General features: G+C 43.5%; 1 protein-coding gene across 4 annotated transcripts in view; it reads right to left on the reverse strand.

The window, feature by feature from the left end:
- ppp1r9ba (protein phosphatase 1, regulatory subunit 9Ba) overlaps window positions 1-25,966 on the reverse strand; it is a 52,687-nt gene that overhangs the window by 14,521 nt on the left and 12,200 nt on the right. For 2 of the 4 annotated variants that reach the window (XM_084072479.1, XM_084072478.1), the window contains exons 5-13: window positions 23,322-23,750; window positions 21,689-22,016; window positions 19,856-20,103; window positions 10,786-10,918; window positions 7,914-8,034; window positions 6,353-6,457; window positions 5,479-5,614; window positions 1,278-1,421; window positions 865-918 (exon numbers count right to left, since the gene is read on the reverse strand). In XM_084072479.1, the coding sequence (XP_083928605.1) occupies window positions 865-918; window positions 1,278-1,421; window positions 5,479-5,614; window positions 6,353-6,457; window positions 7,914-8,034; window positions 10,786-10,918; window positions 19,856-20,103; window positions 21,689-22,016; window positions 23,322-23,750 (1,698 nt within the window). Of the gene's footprint in view, window positions 1-864; window positions 919-1,277; window positions 1,422-1,753; window positions 1,782-2,053; window positions 2,082-5,478; window positions 5,615-6,352; window positions 6,458-7,913; window positions 8,035-10,785; window positions 10,919-19,855; window positions 20,104-21,688; window positions 22,017-23,321; window positions 23,751-25,966 lie in introns of all 4 variants that reach the window. The other 2 variants (XM_084072481.1, XM_084072480.1) reach the window with 2 other exon arrangements.

Consider the following 25,966-nt stretch of genomic DNA (forward strand, 5'->3'; position numbering starts at 1 on the left):
TAGTAGAGCCGGGCGGCCCCTGGTCCATGCCCGGGCGTAGGCAGGAACCACTTTGCGCATGTCAAAAGTTACATTCAGAATTAATGCGTTGGGTCATGTAAACCAGGAATACTTTTATTCAGGTTCCATGTAAACCATTGGTTCTCAAAGTGGGGTCCGGGGACCCCCAGGGGTACTTGAGGCGGTTCCAGGGGGTCCCCAGTTAAATTATAGATAGGAACCAAATGGACCCTTATGTGTCTGTAACTCTGAGAGTGTACAAATGGAACCAAATGGACCCTTATGTGTCTGTAACTCTGAGAGTGTACAAATGGAACCAAATGGACCCGTTAGGGTCCATTTGGTTCCATTTGTACACTCTCAGAGTTAAATTAACATTGATTTTACTATATAAATTGGGGTCCCAGGGATAGAAATGCCATTAAATGGGGGTTCGTAGCCTAATGCATGTCAAACTGGGGGTCCTTGAAATTATAATTTTTTACGGCTAGAGCCGTAAAAATCTTCTCTTACGGGGGTCCCTGGCGTATATTTTCAAATGGGGGTCCGCGGGCTAATAAGTGTCAATTTGGGGGTCCTTGCCATGAAAAAGTTTGAGAAACACTGATGTAAACAGTTGGGTATGAATCTCTGTTCGGATTTAGTTCATTCTGAATGAATACATATTGTCCATGTCAACCAGAGCTACATCAAAACCAGGTGTGATTACTAGTTAGGATAGGTCATTAAAAAAAAGAGAGAAATGACTGCAAAGAGGCCAATAAAACCATGTGAAAAGGCCATTTCCTCCACCTTTTCAATACAATGATAATGAATGTGATGTGATGTGGATCAATAAGACAAACATGATGAAGTGATTCTCACCTTCCTCTTCAACAGCTGAACCTCTGCTTGAGTCACTGCATGCTTGATCTGGAGCTAACACACACGCACGCACACACACACACACACACACACACACACACACACACACACACACACACACACACACACACACACACACACACACACACACACACACACACACACACACACACACACACACACACACACACACACACACACACACACACACACACACACCAATAGACATGTTAAATTCCAGCCTCAGTCTTACTACTCTGGAAATAATATTCTGAAAATTCTGTGCATGTACACACACACACACACACACACACACACACACACACACTGTAGACGCAGGCACACACACACACACACACACACACACACACACACACACACACACACACACACACACACACACACACACACACCTCTTTGAACTTGTGGGCCAGTTTCTCGGGGTCGACCTCCAGCGGTGACATCACTTCCTGTCCGTCGGCGAGGTCGAAGACCTCCACAGAGTTTGGAAACATGGGACTCATCTCTCCTTCCTCGTCTGTGGCGTACTCTCCTGTCTACACACACATTAATACAAGATATACATTACCTTCCTCGTCTGTGGCGTACTCTCCTGTCTACACACACATTAATACAATACATACATGACCTTCCTCATCTGTGGCATACTCTCCTGTCTACACACACATTAATACAAGAAATACATGACCTTCCTCATCTGTGGCGTACTCTCCTGTCTACACACACATTAATACAAGAAATACATGACCTTCCTCATCTGTGGCATACTCTCCTGTCTACACACACATTAATACAAGAAATACGTTACCTTCCTCATCTGTGGCATACTCTCCTGTCTACACACACATTAATACAAGAAATACGTTACCTTCCTCATCTGTGGCGTACTCTCCTGTCTACACACACATTAATACAAGAAATACATGACCTTCCTCATCTGTGGCGTACTCTCCTGTCTACACACACATTAATACAAGAAATACATGACCTTCCTCATCTGTGGCGTACTCTCCTGTCTACACACACATTAATACAAGAAATACATGACCTTCCTCATCTGTGGCGTACTCTCCTGTCTACACACACATTAATACAAGAAATACATGACCTTCCTCATCTGTGGCGTACTCTCCTGTCTACACACACATTAATACAAGAAATACATGACCTTCCTCATCTGTGGCGTACTCTCCTGTCTACACACACAATAATACATAATACAAAATACATTAATAATAATAATGATCCTACAATAAATGTCATTTTGAATGCATTGATGACAAGCAGGTGTGTAAATGTAGTTAGCAGTTACAGCTTTTTGGTTTGAAAAATAATACTAAACAGTATAACAATTAAATACAGCCTATCAGCTTCATCTTACACAAACAGATTCATTAGCTATATAGCAGCTGAGTAGAGTCTTTAGGCATCTGTGTTGGATGTTTCATCTTCAAATGTGTGTGTAGTGTTGTTAATGTGTGGTAGGACAACTTTGACTGTGTCAATCTCTCCATATTGTTTGAGTATCATTTGAAAGTGTGAGAGAGAGAGAGAGAGAGAGAGAGAGAGAGAGAGAGAGAGAGAGAGAGAGAGAGAGAGAGAGAGAGAGAGAGAGAGAGAGAGAGAGAGAGAGAGAGAGAGAGAGAGAGAGAGAGAGAGAGAGAGAGCACTCGCCAAGCAGACGATTTGAAATGTGTCTAATTTGCGTGACAATAATTATAATAATAATTGTCAGTGTCAGTCCGTGTCAAATCCAGTGTCAACATGTCCGGAGGGATTTATATTTTCCGGTTCAGCCCCAAAAAAAGATCTGGCAAAACCAGCAACTACCAGACTATAATAATTCGTAATAATACTAATAATATTAGTAATAATAATAATAATTATGATATATTGTCAGTGTCAGTCAGTGTCAACCGAAGTGTCAGGATGTCTGGAGGGATTTATATTTTCCGGTCCCCCCAAAAAATATGTAAAAACCGGCAAAAACCAGACTATAATAATTCATAATAATATAATAACTAATAATTATAATAAATTGTCAGTGTCAGTCAGTGAGCCGGAGCGTCAAGTTGTCCGGAGGGATATTTCGGTCCCCCCCCCCCAATATAAAAACCCAGACTAACGCGACCTGTGATAATGCGGATATTATGAAACATACATTTACCACTGTAGCCCTATTTTATACCTCGGCTATTTGAAAATAGCAGATCTACAAGCTTGTAGATCTGCTATTTTCAAACATTTTAGTACTTTTACTATTGGTACTTTAAGTACATTTTGATGCCAATACTTTGGTACTTTTACTCAAGTAAATTTTGAATTCTGGACTTTTACTTGTAACAGAGTATTCTTACTTTGCAGTATTGGTACTTTTACTTAAGTAAATAATTTGAGTACTTTTTCCACCACTGTGCGGTGCCCACCAGTGTCGAGTCATCGTCCAGTCAGGCTAGATAGACGAGTTGTCGGGAACCGCCTAATAGCCAATCCATATGCCCATATATAGGCACAGACTATGGAGATCCAGGGCTTTGCTTTGTCATAGTTTTAAGATCTACGTGGGTCCATGACGTCGGTTACTAGGCAACAGGCTCCAAAGAACAAAAGAATAATGCTGGAGGTGTCAGGGTGGTGTAGATTTTACCTCTTCATCCTCCTCTACCTACTGCCTGTTCCATCACCACTCTGTGTGTGTGTGTGTGTGTGTGTGTGTGTGTGTGTGTGTGTGTGTGTGTGTGTGTGTGTGTGTGTGTGTGTGTGTGTGTGTGTGTGTGTGTGTGTTACCCTAATATTACTTATTTTTGCATGATCGTCATAATCGTTTCCTTGTTGAAACATTTTGACACATTTTCAAATACTAAAAAAAGCATAAACAGCAGATCTACAAGCTTACAACGCATCACTTTGTGACGCGTTGTAAGTGTGTAGATCTGCCATTGCTGCAATGTATACAATTATTCAATATGTCGATAATTTATTTGTATATTGAAGTTGTTTGCCCTGTGCAATGTTTCATTACAGAGCCTAAAAGGCAAAGGGAAATGTACTTTGTATTCATATGTTCCACTGTGTTCAACGCCAAACACACAATTACATTTTTACGGCAATTATTTGTAATTTTTTTCGTCAACATAAATTTATAATGGTGACAGCCCTAGTATTACTATAGTAATAGTAGACCTTGATAAATAGACGTTGTGAGGAACCATTTTCCTGGTTCCTCACAAGAAATAATTGTTATTTTAACCCATTAAGACCTGAGGCGATTCTTTAAAATGTTTTCTAAATCCTAACAGTTTTTTGAAAAAAAAATCTAAATTTTTTTTTCACGATTTTTCAAAAATAGCAGATCTACAAGCTCATAGCGAGGCACTCGGCGCTATGAGCTTGTAGATCTGCTATTTTTGAATAGCCAAAGACATTTAACACATCGTGTGCCAGAGGCTTATTAAAATATTATACGTTCAGTGCCTGCATTTCTTCCATCCTCTTACGTTGATATGTTTCGTGCTGTAGAAGCCCCGACGCGGAAGTGCATGTAATGTAAACAAAGCGTGCGTGTGAGACGGCGGAGGGTCCTGACTAACGCCTGGAACAATAATATTTCTAACGAGATCCTCCATTGCAGAGTGATCACCGATCGAAAACGGCTCGTTTCCACCACGTTAAAAAGAAATGGAGATATTAAGCTTTTAGTCAAGGAGTTAACATTGGAGAGGCCGACCGGAAGCGTTTTTGACATGGATCCACATCCGGCCTCTCCTTCTCAGAAACTCCTTGGGTGATCCCAAAGTTTCGTTTTAGCGCCCCCACGTGGGCCCCTCGTATAAAAATAAAATCGGGTCAATAACGGTCCGGACCGTTTACGGCACTCGATGTGTTAAAGTGACACAGATGCGTTCCAGGTCTTAATGGGTTAAGGTTGCAAAAGATGCTTATAGATACAGGTTTACAATTACACAAAGATTCAGGTTGGAGTTAGGATTAAGGATTAAGACATTTAGAGGTTATAGCTTTAGGTTTTGGAATTAGAATAAAACTTTGCGTGTGTCCTGCATCAACAAAATAAAATAATATACAAGCTCGCAACGCGCTGTGATTGGCTATTTTTATAAGGCTAATACAATATTTCACTGGGAAGAAATAGAACATTTCCAGTGAACAGATCTGTAGGGGGCGGAAGTGGAGTAACTAAAACATTTGTTCCTTCCAGTGAAACATTTTCTTTTATGGCCAAACAGTGTATTGTAGACGTGAGGTGGAGGACAAAAAGAAGTATAGGCTTTCAACACATTAAAACCATCTTTGTTTTGGGTGAGTAGAGAAAGACGAGAGGCTGCGCATCCTGCGCTACCGGGGGGGTGTTCAGGCAACGGCTCCAAAGTACCAGAGCGTTAAGGTGAACGCTGTTCTTTGTCGCAGCGTAACGTTCTCCACACGTGCGTTTGTTTGTGTATATCCGTTGTCACGGCAACCTAGCTGCTGCGAAATGCCGAGCCCCTTTATGATTGCATCATAGGTAAACCTCCACTAGTCGACTACCAGTGGGTCTGTGTGTGTGTGTGTGTGTGTGTGTGTGTGTGTATTAACCTCCTCATCCTCCTCTAGGTACTGGTTGTATCGTTGCTCCATCATCTCTCTCTGCCATCGCTCCTGTTCCACCGTCTGCTGGATCAGCTGAGCCACCTCGCTCTGCTCGCCCGGCTTCTCTCGGCCAATCATGAACCTGAGCACATTCAAACGCACCAATCATGAACCTCAGCACATTCAAACAGTGCCATCACTACATAAATGCGCGTGTATGGCATGTAACACTTTTAAGACCTTTTCAATACCTCAAAAAATAATAATAATACAAACCATTACTAAGTAATCAACAAACTATACTATAAAAACTAGTCAAACATTGTCCGAATTGTCAAATAACATAAGAAAGACAAAAGGGCAAAAAATAATAATAATAATAGGGTTAGTTTGTGAGCTTGTAGATCGGCTATTTTCACAATATTTATCTTTTGGAACCGAGTCAAACTAAATGTAATGCCTCAACTCCTACAAATCCAAGTGCTTGTCAGGGTGGGGGGTCCCCAGTTCAAATATGATTATTTAGGGGGGTCCCCAGTTCAAATATGATTATTTTGGGGGTTCCCCCAGTTCAAATATGATTATTTTGGGGGGTCACGGCCTGTAAAGGGTGAGAACCAGTGGCACAGGGCACCATGTTCACATCCAGTTGTAGAAAGAATAGAAGAGAAAGGCAACAGGAGTCGAGGGCTGAGAAGAAATGTGATACATACTGAGATATGCAAGTCATAGAGCTGTCAGTCCATCCATCACATGTGTGTTGTGTATGTGTGTATTTGTGTATGTATGCATCTATTGTGTGTGTGTGTGTGTGTGTGTGTGTGTGTGTGTGTGTGTGTGTGTGTGTGTGTGTGTGTGTGTGTGTGTGTGTGAGCGCTACCTGACAGTTCCAGTAGTATTTCTGAGGACAGAAGCAGCAAAGGCTTGTGTGACTCCAACCAGACTGGTCCCATCCACCTCCACAATGAGGTCATTCACCTGGATGCTACACACACACACACACACACACACACACACACACACACACACACACACACACACACACACACACACACACACACACACACACACACACACACACACACACACACACACACACACACACACACACACACACACACACACACACACACACTTCCTGTAAGACATGTGGTATACTGATGTATCTCTTCAGACTCCACCTCAGCACTCGTCCTAGCCTAGACGACATGCAGTCTTATGCAAAGACTAAAATGTAATTTAGATTTAGCACGTTATGTAGACAGATGTCAGGTTCATTTGTAGACCCATGGCATCCTATAGTGTGTATAGTTTTAACGTACAGATTATTATTCTTTTTTATATTATACTGTTTATTTATTCATTTATTTTCTTAATTTTTATCCCACGATTTTGCAACCCTTATTTTTCACCCGGTGCCAATTTTTCTAAGTGATCCTGGGCGCTACACTCCCCTCACCAGCCTAGGGAGGCCAGGGCCGAGCTCATGCCTCCTTCAATGCATGAGAGCCAACTGACCTTCTTGTCACCTGACAGGGGAGAGTTTCCCTGGTTGGACATAGCGCGTGGAAGGAACACGTTATTCCAACCAGTTCCCTTCCCCTCCATCAGGCGCCCCGGCTGTCATGGGGGAGGAGTTTAGTGACCAGGATTACTACATGTTTTTGTGAGGGTATCAACTACCCTAGGAGACACGGGGAGAACATGCAAACTCCACACAGAGTGGGCCCTTTCACCAACCCCACCTAGGGTATGGGCGCTGATGGCGCGGAGGAGGAGACATGCCCCCAGCGCCCACAGCGTCCCCGGCGGGAATTGAACCCAGGACCTTCTAGCTGTGAGGCGACAGCGCTACTGACTGCGCCACCGTGCCCCCATATATTATACTGTTTAGACTGATGATAGGTTCTTGGTTTACCTATGATCTGATCATAGATTAATATTTCTATGCATTTGATGCATTGTGTTTTCCTTGCTTACTGTAAATCACTCTGCATTAAGAGTGTCTGTTAAATGCCTAAATTGTAAATTATACATTGTAATGCTACAGCTAAAAACTAATTAAATGCAATATAGCATAATATGGGGGTGGTGTTGACGTGCGCCCCCACCGACCAATTTATGCCTTTATTTTAGAGAGGGATAGGGAAAGTAGGCTGACAGGAAATGGGGAGAGAGATGGGGGGTGGGGGTGACACGCAGCAAAGGTCGTCGGGAACGGGAGTCGAACCCACGACACGCTGTCAGGCTGGCATTGCAGTCTAGGGTGCCTGGGCCGTCACGCTACGGTCCAGGTCTCTACATGTGTATTTACATGTAGAGGCCTGGACCGCCACTCTACGGTCCAGGTCTCTACATGTGTAATTTACACGTAGAGCCGTTCTCGTGTGGTCAGATTACCCAGAATGCATTGTGACGTCATTAAAGATCAGATGTCTTACCGCCCGTCTCTGTGCGCCGCTCCTCCCTCCGTCACCGTCTTCACGAAGATCCCCAACTTCTCCAGTCCCATGTCTGCTCCTGCACCCATCCCTATGATACTGATGCCCAGACCGTCTGCGTCTGGAATGATATAAAATGTTAAATGGTGCATTTATAGAGCACCGAAGTCTGACGTAATCTACGCATCCTAGGTGTGTCTACCTGGTTCACGGTTTTCCACGCCCGTTCTGAATCCCCATAGACGTGTTTAATATCGCGTCAAATAAGAACTGTGTTCCAAAAATAAACAAATGATCCCGGTGGTTTGACTCTTATGGATATGAAGCATCAACTGACGGTGAGAAAACCATAATGTTACTTCAACGAATTAGTTACATTTTCACCAGAAACAGACTGTATGAAATATGAGTGACTGACTATCATAAACGATACAGAACCTCCTCCCTGACAATATCACAGAGACAGTTTGTTTATTTTTGGACCACAATTCTTATATGAGACGATTCTATGATGACCCAATGTTATTCTACATAGAGACATTACTTTACGAACCAGGGGATGAACGAGTGACGTCAGGACTTCGGTGGTCTATATAGCGCTTTTTATCCAAAGCGCTTTACATAGATTGTGCATTACATTCACCCATTCACACACACATTCACACACACACATTCATACACCAACCTGCTCATCAGGAGCAATTAGGGGTTCAGGGTCTTGCTCAAGGACACTTCTACACTAACTCTTCTGGGGGAGCCCGGGATCCAACTGGGAACCTCTTCCGGCCGCTCTACCCTGCACTCTACCCCCCGAGCCACTGCCACCCCATTGTGCGTGTGTGCGACATATTTTGAAATGGGGGTCCGTGGCCAAATACATATCATTTTGAGGGTCCTTGACATGAAAAAAAGTTTGAGAACCAATGATATAGAAACATACGTTTTTCAAAAACACTTAGAGGACATTTGGAGAATGTTCCAGGGACCCCCACAAGCAAAGATTTGAGTTACAAATGTTCGCTTGAAAATATATATATTCAAAGATTTTCACAAATCTTCGCGATTTAAAATAAAATATCAGATCCACAAGCTCATAGTGCGGCACTCGGTGCCATGCTATGAGCTTGTAGATCTGCTATTTTTCAATAGCCCAAAGACATCTTAAAATGCGTCCCCGGTCTAAACGAGTTAAAGAGGAAAACCTGGAGACCAGCAGGTCAGTCAGGCTGTAAACATAGTGTATAGTAAACAGGTATTAGTGCAGCAGCCTGGTCTATTCTGTCTTTGGGATTTTAATCATCAACGGTACGGCTGAGAACATTTAGAAGCTCATTAGCCCGTCACATAATTACCCGCTAATTAGCGCCGGGCTAATCTCCACCCCACCACACAATCCCATAACTGGATAACGTGCTAACGGATAGCCTATAGCTTCCACTGACCAGGTGTGTGTGTGTGTGTGTGTGTGTGTGTGTGTGTGTGTGTGTGTGTGTGTGTGTACTTGTGATGGCCAAATGTTCCCACAAGTATAGTAGAATTTTAAAAGTAAACATTGTGAGCACCGTTTTCCTGGTGAAATGGTTGTTTTATGGTATAATAATAAAAAAAAGTTTAGAGTTAAGAGGTACGAGCGATTTTTGTTTAGTTATGATTTTTAGTTTATGATTTTTCTTTTGTTTTGAATGTGTATTTGTATTTAGGCGTTAGGTTTGGAGTTATTCTGACTTATACTTAGTTGTGCCCCCAGACATCATGCACCAAAAATAGCCAATCTAATTGTGAACTTGTAGATCTGCTATCTATAATACGGACGCTTGTTTTGATTGGCATTGCATTGTAATGGACACTATTAGTTTTATGACAGGATACGGTGAGACACTGTAAGACAAACTTTTTCATGCCAAGGACCCACAAATTGATTTGTATCTCACCGCGGACTCCCATCTGAAAATATTCTGTGCTAGGGACCTCTAGAAGAGAAGATTTATGTTAAAGAAATTCAAAATAATAAAAAAATAGCAGATGTACAAGCTCGCAGCGCAGCACGAAGTGACGAGCTGTGAGCTTGTAGATCTGATTTAGTCTTAGTCATAGTCTTTTGAATAAAATTCCATTTAGTTTTAGTCATATTTTATCATCTGAAATGTTTTAGTTTTTGTCTACTTTTAGTCGACTAAATATCATACGATTATAGTCGACTAAATCTACAGTTGATTTAGTTGACTAAAATGTATGGTGGCGGTGCCTTGATGGCGTCGTAATGGCTGATTTTACACTTGGTTGCATGCTGAAAACAGCTGATCTACAAGCTCACAACGCGTCGCAGCTGCAATTTTCAGAGCAACCCCCGAGCGCAGCCAAACATAAAATGACTTGTCTTTTAGTTCTACTAGATCTCTTCTCCACTAGATCCCTCACTAACATTTTAGTCTAGTTCTTATTTGTTGACGAGGCCAATATATGTCAATATATTTAGTCTTACTTTTATTCATTGTAGCTTAGTTTTTATTTCGTTTTCGTCAGTGAAAAAAGGTAGTGGACGAACATTTTTCGTTGTTTAATTATGTATACCGTTGCTCTGTATTTTTGATGCTACTTGTTTCCTTTTTTGCCTTGCTGTTCACGACAGCCCTTTTTTATTTTCCTCACTCTTTACCTGTAACTCTGTAACCTTAACTGCTGTGCCACCTCTGGGCGACTGAATTTCCCCTGCAGGATAATAAAGGTGTCTATCTACCAAACAATGTTAGGCTTTAGGTTAAAAATGCAAATGTTTAAGTCCTCACTAAAACAATTGTGTGTGTGTGTGTGTGTGTGTGTGTGTGTGTGTGTGTGTGTGTGTGTGTGTGTGTGTGTGTGTGTGTGTGTGTACCTTTCTCCAGCTCCACAGGGAACAGGTCCAGTCGCTCCACTCTCTTCTCCAGCTCGTACTCGGCCGAGGCGGCCATGGGGTCAACGTCCTCGTTGCGCCGGTCGTAGTCCTCGTTAGAGTACGTACTGAACACCTGCACACGCACGCACACACACACACACACACACACACACACACACACACACACACACACACACACACAGGTCAGAGGCCAGTGATATATAATGGCAGACTGTAGGATAATCTTATGATTGTCTTAGAGGATTCTCAACCCAAATCACACCGACTATCATGCTGCATGAGCCAGGGCTTAAAAGGGATAGTTCACCCCAAAAAGGACTTCATTTCTATCAATTACACACCCCATGAAGCCTAGAATTCATGGATATCTTTTTAGTTTTTGTCACTGAGCCAGTCATTTGATGACCGGCGGAAAGATGCTAATGTCTCCGGTAGGAGACTCAAAGTTGACACGTTGTGTCTCCTACCGGAGACGCGCGCCGGTCATCAGATTATTGCCTTAGGAATGTGAAATGTGAAACGTGACAACATGATGTGTGTTTGTACTTCCTCTAGAGCGTTGGTTCTCAAAGTGGGGTCCGGGGACCCCCAGGGGTACTTGAGGGGGTTCCAGGGGGTCCCCAGCTAAATGATGGACAGGAACCAAATGGACCCTTATGGGTCTGTAACTCCGAGAGTGTACAAATGGAACCAAATGGACCCTAACGGGTCCATTTGGTTCCATTTGTACACTCTCAGAGTTAACTTAACATTGATTTTACAATATGAATTGGGGTCCCAGAGATAGAAATGCCATTAAATGGGGGTCCGTAGCCCTAATGCATGTCAAACTGGGGGTCCTTGAAATTAAAATGGTTGAGACGGCTAGAGAGCCATAAAAATCTTCTCTTTAGTCCCTGGCATATTTTTTCAAATGGGGGTCCGCGGGCTAATAAGTGTCAATTTGGGGGTCCTTGACGTGAAAAAGTTTGAGAACCACTGCTCTGGAGAGAGTCGCAGTAGAGAGAGTAACACGTGTGCGCAGCTCTGGAATCACCCACGGTGACTCTGAGAAGGAAGGGACAGATGGATCACCGTGCCCAAAAAAACTGGCTCCCGTCCACTCCCAATCTCCTTGCAAAAAAACTCCATATTTCCTTAACTTTTTACAGAAAAAAACACTCATTTTCAATCCGCGATCACTCCGCCGTGGTGACTCGCGCGAGAGATGTTATTGTTCCAGGCGTTAGCCAGGACCGTCCTCCATCGTGCACGCATGTATTGTTTACAATGGGGTGCTTGTCGTGGAGTCTGCAGCTGTAAACAGCGCAGCGTTACAAACGGTGAGATCTCTGGCACTCAACGTCACTTTTTGAATACATTGAGACCTGGAACTGTCTCATTTTTAGATTTGAGCTAAAAAGCATTATTTTACACTTTGGGCTATTCAAAAATAGCAGATATACAAGCTCATAGCGCGGCACCGAGTGCCGCGCTATGAGCTTGTAGATCTGCTATTTTTGAAAAATTGTGAAAATGTGTGCAAATCTTTGAATATATATATTTTTAAAGCAAACATTTTTAACTCAAATCTTTGCTTCTGGGGGGTCCCTGGAACAAAATATTTTGATGGGGGTCCGTGGCCAAATACATATAATTTTGGGGGTCCTTGACATGAAAAAGATTGAGCACCACTGATATAGAAACATACGTTTTTCAGAAAACTGTTGAGATTTAGGAGACATGTAGAATCGGCTTCAGGTCTCAATGGGTTAATACAACTCTGGAAGTCTTAATTAGTGAAAGTTCAATCACATTTGTATGAAAATAACTTGTGGGGAAAGTACTTCAGTCAGTGAAGTCCAGGGCTGAACCTGACAGATACTGAGACCAATATGACTTGTTAAATAAATGGGTTGTATTTAATTGATAGTTATACTATTCTTGTACTATATAAAAATTGTAATCATCCTTAACCTTGAAGTTAAATTCATTATTTCCGTGGACTTAAACATCATTGTTATTGTTGATGGATTCCTGCCCTGATGAAAGCTACTTTCCTTAGTGGGAACCTTTACACTCGGAGCCCCCCACCTCGTCTAAAATATGATTTTTGGCCCGAAAAGAAAATATTTCACCGGAAGGAAAAAATGTTTTAGTTACTCCACTTCGTCTTCTACAGATTGATTGACAGATCACTGGATCACTGGAATTGTTCTATTTTTTTCCTCCCGGTGAAATATTTTTTTATGGCCAAAAAGGTGTATTTTAGACATGAGGTGGGGGGCCCTGAGTGTTCCCACTAAGTAAAGTAGCCTAGGCTTTCAACAGCTTAAAACCGTCTTTGTTTTGGTGAGTAGCTAAAGTGTATTACATTTTTTTACCAAAGACAAGAGACTAACACAGCCTGCGCTACCGGGGGTGTGCAGGCAACGGCTCGAAAGTACCACAGCGTTAAGGAGAACTGTGTGTGTGTGTGTGTGTGTGTGTGTGTGTGTGTGTGTGTGTGTGTGTGTACTGTATGTTAGCTATACTGTAGGTAGATTAGCCTCCAGTCAGTAGACATAAATAGACATAGAAGCTAATCCACACTGTAGAGTAGGAAACAGCTACTGTAGCATGCTACCATAACTCCTCACCTCTCTCTCTCTCTCTCTGTCTCTTCCTCCCTCTCCCCCCCAACAAAAGTTCTACTGCGTGTGTGTGTGTGTGTGTGTGTGTGTGTGTGTGTGTGTGTGTGTGTGTGTGTGTGTGTGTGTGTGTGTGTGTGTGTGTGTGTGTGTGTGTGTGTGTGTGTGTGTGTGTGTGTGTGTGTGTGTGTGTGTGTGTGTGTGTGTGTGTGTGTGTGTGTGTGACAGAACACCATTTATCTTGTAATGTTACAACAGCAAAGAAAACATTTTAGATTCCTTTGGCTGCATTTCTGCATTTTCTTTTGAAAAATTGTGTTTTTTATGCAAATCTTTGATTATATGAACTGTGGTGCCACTATATATGTCTATGAATTGAATACCAAGGCCCTCATTGGAAACAAGTCCGCAATGACTTTCATGAACGGACCTGTTAGACGTTTTAGACCTGTTAGGTATTTTAAATGTAATTGTGCTGTTTTACATTTTTTTGCCTCAAATCTTTGCTTCTGGGGGGTCCCTGGAACAACATTTTATGTTGTATGTTGCTATATCAGTGGTGCTCCCCCCCCCCCCAGAAGCAAAGATTTGTGTTTAAAAAAAACGTAAAAAAACGCAAAAAAAAAAAAAAAAGATTTGAAAGATTTGCAAACATTTTCAAGATTTTAGCAGATCTACAAGCTATAGCACGGCACTTGGTGCCACGTTATGAGCTTGTAGATCTGCTATTTTTATTTCACAAAATATTTTGAGATGGGGGGGGTCTCAGCCAAATACATTTTGGGGGTCCTTGACATGAAAAACTTTGAGAACCACTGTGGTAGGTAGAGGCTACAGCAGTGGTTATTCACACATTGGCCCTCATTTATCAACGCAGCGTATAAACCGGCGTATATTTTTCCATCCAGTATATTCGGCCGTACACCAACGTCGAAGTCAATATTCTCAAAACGCCCCGATTTTACGACATGAAGATTGAAGAACCAGAATACGACCAAAGAAGACATCATGAAAAGCCAATAAGAAAGCGTTTCCCTCGCTCGACACACACGCACACGCCCCCCTCTCTCTCTCTCTCTCTACACGCCCGCCTCTGTGTTTTTCATCTAATCCCTACCGTAGCGTATCTTTGTCACGTAGGCTTGTAGCCTACATGAATGACATATTATGACACCAATCACATCAGCCTGAATGGAATACGTTTGAAAATATAACAGCAGCGCCGCCTGTTAGACCGGTGCTCTCGCAGAAGAGTGCTCTCGCAGAAAGCGCCCGTATATTTTGAAAACAGCAGATCTACAAGCTCACAACGCGTCGCTGGCTTGTGAGCTTGTAGATCTGCTATTTTCAATACAGACAGATCTACAATCTTATCTGAATGACTGTTAAAGCAGTTTGTTTAAATTACTTTATAAAATGTTATATTTTCACAGGGATTATTTATTAGTGTAGACATACAGATTTAGGAGTGGATTATGTGTCCAGATGCTTGTCAGACAGTCAGACAATGCTGCTCCGCAGGTCTAGAATGGAATAAACGGGCGCAGCCAACGTCAACAACTGGTCCCGACCAGACGTGAGATCTCAGCGTACCGTAGGGTGAAGCCCACGTCAGGATATATTGATAAATGCCGAAAGGTGCCGTGATCTCGCCGTACGCACATTATTTGGGCTGCACCGCGTTGATAAATGAGGGCCAGTGTGTGTGTGAAACCTCCTCTTTCTCTACAGGTGAGTCAGTAGGACAGGACAGCAGTGACAACACACACAATGTGACCATTCATTCAATGGTAGAACGACTACTTTGGGAAGAAAATGGGGGAAAAGGCAAAAACACACACACACACTTGTTACTGCTGTTTGTTAGGTTGCACACACACACACACACACACACACACACACACACACACACACACACACACACACACACACACACACACACACACACACACACACACACACACACACACACACACACACACACACACAGGGGAATTTCAGCTCTTTGATTTCACCACAGTTCTTCCTGCTGATGCAGCTTAAAGTGCGCGCGCACGTGCGCGATAATCTTTCTCTCTCTCCATTCTCTCCTCATTGCTCTCTCTCCCTAAAGACCTGAGTGAGTCCAACAGATAAATGCTGACCATAACTCTCACACACACACACACACACACACACACACACACACACACACACACACACACACACCTCTCTAGGTCTTGTGGTGTGAAACAGACCAACAGTGGAAGTGTAACGTGAATGTGTCACTGTGTCACTGTGTCAGTCAGGTGACTCACAGAGAGAGAGAGAGAGAGAGAAAGCGAAAGAGAGAGCGAGAGAGAGAGACCTCAGTACACATGCAGGGAACTGACAACCATTACATTTGGGACGAAATGGAGAAAATAAAACGCACAAAATTAACTGAAAGTCACAAAACCTTTTGTCAGTCCATAGATAACCAGAGAGAGGTTCAGAGTTAGCCTCGCGTAGCCAGACAATATCACACGACACACAATCTGCCAAGGGCTAAAGTGCATGCAATTTTGTAAAGGCAGATTCGTCTGGAACCAGGCTAGTTCAGAGTGTCTGTCTGAAGACAAAGAAGCCTAATATCTGCCCTCTCTCTCTTCCATCAACTAACAGCCCTGTTCCTTAAAGGACAACTTTGGTTTTTTACAACCAAGGTTTATATTTTAGCTTGTAATTAAAGTAAATAAATGATGAGTGTAATTTTTTTTTCATTTACTGCTTTCTATAGTTTTAGCATTTTTTGCAATATTTTTTACAGTGGGCGGGGGCATTCTGTCCGGTGGCTAAATATGCCTTTTTTACACAATAAAAAAGGTCCGGCTGTCTGAGATGGCCCGATGTGAGTTATTGGGGGCTAGAAGAGCTACTGTAAATAATAATAAAGAAAATGCCGGGTTAATGTGTTAAAAAAATGCATATTTAGCCACCGGACAGAATGCCCCCGCCCACTGTGAAAACACTGTAAAAAAGATTGTGAAAATTGCTAAAACTATAGAAAGCAGTAAATTTAAATTTTTTAACACTCATCTTTTATTTACTTTAATTACAATCTAAAACATAAACATTGGTTGTAAAAAACCAAAGTTGTCCTTTAAGCCCACACGGCCGTATAGAAGTCCTAAATACATCCATCCGGACCCCCATTTGAAAAGATATGCCAGGGACCCCCATAAGAGAAGATTTCTACGGCTCTAGCAGCGATTCTCAACCGTTTTAATTTCAAGGACCCCCAGTTTGACACGCATTAGAGGCTACAGACCCCCATTTAATGGCATTTCTTTCTCTGGGACCCCAATTTATGTTGTAAAATCACTGTTAATTTAACTCTCAGAGTTACAGACCCATTAGAGTCCATTTTGTTCCTAACCATCTATCATTTCACTGGGGACCCCCTGGAACTCCCTCAAGGACCCATGGGGGTCCCCGGACCCCACTTTGAGAACCAATGGCTTAGAGAGCCCGCCTGGGAGTCCGGAAGCCCCGAGATTACAGATTTGAGATGACGATCTATTTGTGACTTAAATAATTGAGAATAACAATTTCATTGTGTGTTTGGCCATTGAACGTATGAATAAAGAATACATTTCTCTTTTGCCTCTTCGTAATAGACACATTTCACAGGGCAGATATGACAAATAAACTTAATATTAAATACTTTAAATATACAAATAAATTATTGACATATTATACGTTTTTTCAGAAAACTGTTGAGATTTAGGAGACATGTAGAATCGGCTTCAGGTCTCAATGGGTTAATGCGGTTCATTTGGTTCATTTGGTTTTTCTTTTTCTTTTTTTGTGATGAGTTTGTGATGGGTGCTGGTCAGTTCTCCTGGCTGCTTTAGCCCCGAGGCAGCCACAGTATGGGCACCCTTGGTACTGTAGGTTACAAGGACATGACATTTTACTACTTCTAATGATGAGTTCTACCTGGTCATGAATCAGATGAACGTTCCAATGCGTTGCGTGCATCGCTCGTAGTGTTCCACGCCCCCCGTTTAACACCATAAAAGGCGTGCGTTGGTTGAAGGGCCGTGTGCAAAACGCAACATGAAGACTTAAAGCGTTATAGTGCGTAGTACGATGGTGTCACTCATCAAAAAGGGCAGATCTACAAGCTGTCGACGCTTCACATGGCGATGCCAAAGCTGTAAGCTACAGTAAGTCTCTCCTGCTACTGTATGGAATGTCAGTGGAAAGGTTTGTAAATAAAGTATTGCTCTCGTGTGTAGATGAGACCATTTTTTTTACAAATATAGAATAAAAATGTAGTTAGCAGCGACCTCACAGTACGCTAATAAACTATGGCAGGATATTACACACACACACACACACACATATAGATTCTACTGAACTACTTGCTCACCGTTGCGGAGTTGAAATAAAAATCAAAGTGATGATAAAGCTGGAATCTGATATGGATTATGATTGGATCAGAGCTGTATTGATCACAGAGGGCGATGTAAATGCATCCTTTATGGATTATCATACATCCTATCTGCTGTCCTACATGGGGAACCGGACACACATTTTCATCTTCATCAGATGTTAACACATTGAGTGCCAAAACCGTAATATTACGGTTTTGCAAATACACCCGTGGAGTGCCAAAAAGCCAAAAAGACGTAAATATACGTTTTATTTACCTTTTTGTTTATTTTGTTTTTTTCCACAAGCGGGGGGGGGGGGCTAGCGCAGCCCTGGAATCAGCCATGAACACTCTAAGAAGTAAGGGACAGATGGATCACCGTGCAAAAAAATCTGGCCTCCATCCGCTTCCATTCTATCTCCTGGCTAAAAACCTCTGTATCTCCTTAACTTTTTACAGTGGGCAAAACGAGTCGTTCTCGATGCGCGATCGCTCCGCCATGGTGACTCGCGTGAGACACGCTGTTGTTCCAGGCTTTAGCCACAGGACCATCTCAGCGCACCCTACACACACGCATTGTTTTTCATGGATTTCTCGTCGTGGAGTCTACAGCTTTAAACAGCACAGCACAGCGCAGCGGTGAGATTTCTGGCACCGAGCGTAATCTGTTATCATAAAATTCGGGCACCCAATTTGTTAAGATGAACTGAAGGATGTTTGCGTGGCGTTCAGGTGGTCAACAAGTGTCATACATGATACTTGATTAACTAATAACATAACTACCTCTTAGGGGTGTGCCGATATATCGTCCCACGATATATCGCGATACGTTTTCGTGACGATATGTATCGTTTTGGGGGAAAAAAATATAGTTTTTCAACATTTTTTATTTTATTTTTTATTTTACAATCATTATAATCAGGCATGTAAACAGCCCCGAGGTGAAAAGGGTGACAACATGTTGTTGTTTTTTCGGGTCAGGTGTCACACTATTGCCCTATTTGGATTCAAAACGGCTATTGTAGCTGAAAAGCTACAAGTTTGCATAATGTCTGAATAATGCAAAAACAGAATTATTTGTTTGCATTTACTTTTTTCCTCCCCCATATATTTTCATAATAAAAAAAGTGCGTATCGTATCGTATCGATATCGTATCGAAGTTGTGAGCCAAATATCGTATCGTATCGTTTGGTGAAATTAGTGTATCGGCACACCCCTACACCGCTACATCGGAGGTGGCTTATTTTCCATCAGCCATTTTCAGCCCTATAACCCTGAAGACCAAAACAGCAGAGCTCACAATGCGCCTCACACACACAGCGACGCGTTGTGAGCTTGTAGATCGGCTGTCTTCAGTGCACGTCATGTGACTAAATAGAGACAACAGGCACAACCCTAATTCTAAACCTTAAACCTGACCTCTACAGCTAGGGGTCTTCAGGCCAAGGACCCCCTAGCTGAGAGAGAGAGATGAAGCAGGGACCCCCTACTCTATATTGTATAAAAGTGTGTTTCAGATAAACTTTTGCCGCTCTTTTTTTCCCTCCACACCTATAACTCTTTGGCCCAAAAAATAGCAGATCTACAAGCTCACAACGCCTCGCAGCGAGGCGTTGTGAGCTTGTAGATCGGCTATTTTTTGGGCCAAAGTTCTCCTCAGAAAAGGGATGCAAAGGGTTCAAGTGGTATTATGTTAAAGAGAAAATCATATCATACAAAGATTTGGCGGACCCCCTGTAGTAACTCTGAGGACCCCCTAGGGGTCCCGGACCCCCTGTAGTAACTCTGAGGACCCCCTAGGGGTCCCGGACCCCCTGTTGAAGACCTCTGCTCTAAATGTCTCATTTAAACCTTAAACCAGGAAAACTGTCCCCACACACACGCACACACACACACACACACACACGCACACACACACACACACACACACACACACACACACACACACACACACACACACACACACGCACACGCGCACGCACACACACACACACACACACACACACACACACACACACACACACACCCACACCCACCCACCTTGATGGGTCCCGTGCTGAATTGGATCTTCCTATTGGCCGGCGGAGGCTCCTCCTCGGGCAGCCCGTCGATCTCGTGGCTGCTGCTGATTGGTTGGTACGGCCGCTCGTCTTCGTCGTCCTCCTCCTCCTCCTCGTCCTCCTCCTCGTCCAGCTGGCTCCCTGCTGAGTCACTGTAGGCGCTGATGTCCACCATGTCTCCTTCTGATACCTCCTCCCTCCTCCAATCCTCTCCTAACTCCTCCTCTCCTACAGGAGATAAGATAAGGTAAGGTCCTCCACTCCTCTCCTAAGCAGTGGTGTGAAGTAACTAAGTAACTAAGTACATTTACTCAAGTACTGTACTTAAGTACACTTTTGAGGATTTTTGTTGGGCGGTGTAGCCGCCCCTATATGTGAGGTTGGGACATTGACATTTGCTGCACTGTGATTGGCCACCCATTGTACCCCCCCCAAAAGCATTGTACCCCCCCAAACCCTGCACTGTGATTGGCCACCCATTGTACACCCCTTCCACCCACAATGGGTGGCCCCTGGACACCCCCGCTGACTCTATTCCCTGCTGACTCTATTCAGCACTGTGATTGGCTGGCGAGACACATGATGAAATTATGATGCCAATACTTTTGTACTTTTACTCATTTTGTAACATTTTGAACACAACATAACTTTAAGATCCTCCACTCCACTCCTAGGACTGAGATAAGATAAGATAGGACAAGACTAGATAAAGAGCTCCTCCATATTGCATATATTATTGTTTAAACAGTCCTCAAACATGTGCACGTCCAATTATTGTGTTTCTCCACAGTCCCCCATCTGAATAAAAAAAAAAGATATAATATTCCAAATATTATTTCACCTTTTCTTTTCAATATTTTTTGGAAAATAGACGATCTACAAGCTCTCAACGCGTCGCGGATGTGACACGTTGTGAGCGTCTATTTTCAATTAGACAATGTACCGTATAGGTAAAAAAAAAAAATCCTCATGTAGCCTTGTCGCTTCTTTTGGTCTTGTTTTCATTAAACTGGCTGCTTATTTCTCTCATAAAATCTGGCAACAGTGGTTCTACGGCGCTGCACCAGAGCCGTAGAACCACTGTTGCCGCATGTTTACACGGAGACGCGAGGCGCAGCGTTTTCAAAGATTTCCACTCTGGAAGGGGTTTTCACTTTGTTGCGGTTTCAACTGGGGTTGCAAAATCGTAACCCCATTTTTTTCACCCAGTGCCAATTGTCTAAGTAATCCTGGGCGCTACACTCCCTCTGCCAGCCTAGGGAGCCCAGAGCCGAGCTCATGCCTCCTTCAATGCATGAGAGCTAGCAGGCCGCTTCTTGTCACCTGACAGGGGGGAGTTTCCCCGGATGGACGTAGCGCGTGGAAGGAACACGTTATTCCAACCAGTTCCTTTCCCCTCCATCAGGCGCCCCGGCTGACCAGGGGGAGGCAGTATAGTGACCAGGATTACTACATGTTTTTGTGAGGGTATTAACTACCGTAGGAGACACGGGGAGAACATGCAAACTCCACACAGAAAGGCCCTTTCACCAACCCCACCGGCCACCTAGGGTGTGGGCACTGATGCCGCGGAGGAGAGAACAGCACTCACAGCGTCCCCGGCGGCAATCGAACCCAGGACCTTCTAGCTGTGAGGCGACAGCGCTGCCGACTGCTCCACCGTGCCCCCCCCCCCCCCCCTCTGATGTTTTATTTTGCCGTTTTCTCTAGAGAGCGTTGTGGTCTAAACGGAGCCTCAATCAGCGAGTCAGTAAGGGAGCGGGTTGGAACTGGCCCAGGGTACGGTTTGTACCATAATTAAGATCATCCCTACCTTCCTCCTCCTCCTCTCCCTTCCTCTCTGGCTCCGCCTCCTGGGCGGTGGTGGGAGGAGTTTCTCTCTCTCCGTTCTCCAGGGGGGCGTGGTTCTCCAGGGGGGCGTGGACGTCGGCCTGCACCAGGCGGGACGCCGCAGGCTCCGCCCCCTCGCCGCCGCCGCTGCCGGGTCGAGGCTCCGCCTCCCGGCCGGCCGGCGGGCTCTGATTGGTGGGTTGAGCTGTGGGCGGGTCCGCTCTGCTCCTCTGTGATGCAGGGAGCTCCTCCCTCTCGGAACCCTGAGACACGCCCCCGTCCTCTGCTTTACCTGGAGGCCCCGCCCTCATCTGAGAGAGAGAGAGAGAGAGAGAGAGAGAGAGAGAGAGAGAGAGAGAGACACAGACAGACAGACAGATAGAGAGACATTGTTTTTCTTTTAAAGAGGGTGTAAGTGATATTATTTTGTTAAAATAAGTGTCAAATAGCTCTATATTGTGATAGTAATCATTACTATAGAGTGTTTGTTCAGTAACAGGAGTCTCCATGTCTCTCCAGCTCTTTAATAAACAGAAAATGCATTTTCAGGTCAGGATACAATTTTATCCAATCAGGAGAGAGATCAGGATACAGGAAGTGAAATTGTAAGTGATGACACAAATAAAGGAGCAGACAAAAGTGGAACACAAGCTTATAAACGATGTGTGTGGGGTACTCTCTCCTGATTGGATGACGTTTGTATCCCACCTGAAAATATATTCGCTGTTTATTAAAGGAGCTGGAGAGACAGGTCACTTGAAGCACCTTTTAAATTAGACTTTCATCTGTCAAGTCTTTCCACATTGTCTCTAAAGGATTCTCCTAAACCAGTGGTTTTCAACCCTTTTCATATTAAGGTTCATTATTTATTGGGCCTTTGATGAGTTTGATGAGGTTTAGACTCTCAGACCCAAAACTTATCGTTGAATAAGATTTTGTCCACAATTCCATCCATGTTGTATTGATGTTGGTTCCATAGGAGAGACAACAGGCAAACGTTGATCAAAATAGCAATTCTTACACATTATCTTATTGTGTAAGACTTCTTGTAAATTAAGTAATGCAGAAGTTTAACAATAATTTAACTCTTGAGAGCGTAAAATGAAACCAAATGGACCCGTGAGGGTCCATTTGGTTTCATTTTACACTCTCGAGAGTTAAAGATCTAATAAGGGTCCATTTGGTTTCATTTTACACTCTCAAGAGTTAAAGATCTAATAAGGGTCCATTTGGTTTCATCTTACACTCTCAAGAGTTAAAGATCCATTTGGTTTCATTTTACACTCTCAAGAGTTAAAGGGTCTACACCATGAATTTTAACTGTTTCTTCTTTTTTGTGTGTTTTTGGTCTCCCCTACCTCTCTTCTATCCCCAAAAATACCCCAGTTTGAACTCTCAGGCTGTCACAGCAAATCTGGGTTTCTTGGTTTCATTTTACACTCTCAAGAGTTAAAGATCTAATAAGGGTTCATTTGGTTACCAACTCTCCATCATTTAGCTGAGGACCATCTGAAACCCTCTCAAGGACCACTGGTGGTCCCCGGACCACTGGTTGAGAACCTAAACCAAAAGATTCTCTCTCTCTCTCTCTCTCTCTCACACACACACACACACACCTTGGTCTCCAGTGGAGGTGGTAGGGGGGGTTTGGAGGGTCTGGACGGGGGGGGCGTGGGGGGGCTCTCTGCTCTGGGCAGAGGCGAGTCGGAGCCCTCCTTGGTGTCCTTCCTCTCGAACACGGCGCTCAGCTGCTGCACGGTGGGACTGACGGCCTCCCCGGACCCCCCAGAGGAGGGCAGGGGGGCTTCAAGGCCCCCGGAGGAGGAGAGGGGGAGTTCCAGACCCCCGGGGGTGAGGAGGGGAAGGGGTTCCAGGTGGTCCAGGTGATCCCCAGAGGAAGGGGGGGGCGGGTCGGGGGGGTCGTCCAGGCGGTCCAGGGCCTCGGTGGAGCCGTTGAAACGCGCCACCACGTCCAGGCGGCCATCTTGGAAGCCGGAGGCGCGTTCCTTCTTCAACAGGATGCGGTTGTTGGCCGCCTGCTTCTCCTGGAGCACACAGACAGGCACGAGCAGACAGACAGTCAGTCAGGGAGAGAGACAGTCAGTCAGGGAGAGAGACAGACAGACAGACAGACAGACAGACAGACAGACAGACAGATATACGAGTGATGAGTGAGTGAGTGAGTGAGTGAGTGAGTGAGTGAGTGAGTGAGTGAGTGAGTGAGTGAGTGAGTGAGTGAGTGAGTGAGTGACATTGTGTATATTCCTACACTGTCCACACAGAGTACTTGGGTACATAGAAATACTGTACACTGCTTGTCACCCATTGACTTGCATGTTAGATTATGTTTTTTCCCTTAAAATAAAATAATCGATCATTTCAGGAGCAAGAGCTTCAAAATCTCTTCTAAATCTAGTCAACAAGGCCTGCAGTAGGCTGTGCACTGGAAAAATGTGCATGACATCAAATATAAAGTGCTTATCCCATGTCCACAGATGTTACATTTATGTACGGGCTCTCAGAAGTACCCGTATCATCCGTATTGTTCAATAAAAAACATTTTTATCCGATCAGTGGCTATTTCCCCCGCATTTTCTCCATATGTTTTCAACTGCACGACCCTAGCGGTTGGGAGATGTATTGCCCTCTGATACATTATAAGTCTATGAGAAAATTCATATACTTTAACGTGCGGAATCCGAAACAGGCAGCGCTGTGATTCTGAATTTTGTTACGATTACGGTGATTAGTATTATTGACACCACCTGGTCGGGTGAGTCGTATAACTTTCCTGACGTTAAGCTGTGTATGTGTTGAACAACACAGCCATGCAGCCTTGCAGTTTAAGTGCAGATTTCAGCTTGGGAAAAGCACTTGTCACTTGGTACGTGGGATCTGTGTTGCTGGTTCATTGCGTTATTATCGTGGTATTCCTATTATTGCTATTATGTTGCAAATGATTGTGTGTCTGCGGGCGAAATAACATTGACGGCTATGACAGGTGACGGAAGCTTGCCAGACCATATGCCAGCTTAACAATGGTTGCTGTTCCACTTTTGCTTTGGCAATGAATGTAAACGTATGTTTTTAAAGCTCCTTCGAAGTCAGTCAGTCAGTCAGTTGTGCATAAAACAGCATGGTTCTACTACTGTATAAACTATTGATCCTGTAATGATAACACAAACACTACGATATGATGTTATTTATTCCACTCAGCCAACATTATATAATTCCTTCTGGACTCCATCAACAAAACATGTTGCTAGGCAACATATACACATCTCTGACAGAGTGAGTTATTATAGTCCATACAGGGTGTTAGGATGGTTGGAGACATTGTAAGCACAGTGATACATTACAGTAGAGCTGTTATACTAACAGTAAATATGATCACTCGTGGGATGCCTGTCGTCCAGTAAAAAATATTTGACTGAAACTAAAGCTGGACTCACACTTAATCCATTTAGAGCAGGAACGCATCTGTGTTATTCTAAGATTTATTTGGTTATTCAAAAATAGCAGATATACAAGCTCATAGCTGCTATTTTTGAAAAATCTTTTACATTTGTGCAAATCTTTGAACTTTTTAAAGCCAACATGTGTAACCCAAATTGTTGCTTCTGGGGGGTCCCTGGAACAAAACATTTTGAGATGGGGCAAAATACATATCATTTTGGGGGTCCTTGACATGGAAAAGTTTGAAAATCACTGCTATAGCAACATAATTTTGTTTTTTAAACTGTTAGGATTTAGACGACATTTGTTGAATTGCACAAATTTTCACGATTAAAAAGAAATAGCAGATCTACAAGCTCATAGCGCCGGCACTCAGTGCCGCACAATGAGCTTGTATATCTGCTGAATAGCCAAATAAATCTAAAAATAACACAGGCGCGTTCCCGGTTTTAATGGGTTAAAGATTATAGGGCTGATTTTCAGTATCGGGGGGGCGTTACGTACCCCCCAGCCTAGATCTGGAGAGACTCTCAGGCACAGTGATCGTCTGGTGTGAGTGCCCGGTTCAAAGATCCAATCTTAACCCTTTAAGACCTGGAACGCATCTGTGTCACTTCTTGATTTGAGCTACTGTAAAACGCATTATTTTACACTTTGGCTATTTTTGAAAAATCGAGAAAATGTGCAAATTAATATATTTATATTGTTTTTAAAAGCCAACATTTTTAACTCAAATCTTTGCTTCTGGGGGGTCCCTGGAACAGAATATTTTGAGAAGGGGGTCGGCGGCCAAATACATATAATT

The sequence above is a fragment of the Gymnoscopelus microlampas genome (genome assembly GCF_963454915.1).
Source record: "Gymnoscopelus microlampas genome assembly, chromosome: 11".
Taxonomy (NCBI): Eukaryota; Metazoa; Chordata; class Actinopteri; order Myctophiformes; family Myctophidae; genus Gymnoscopelus; species Gymnoscopelus microlampas.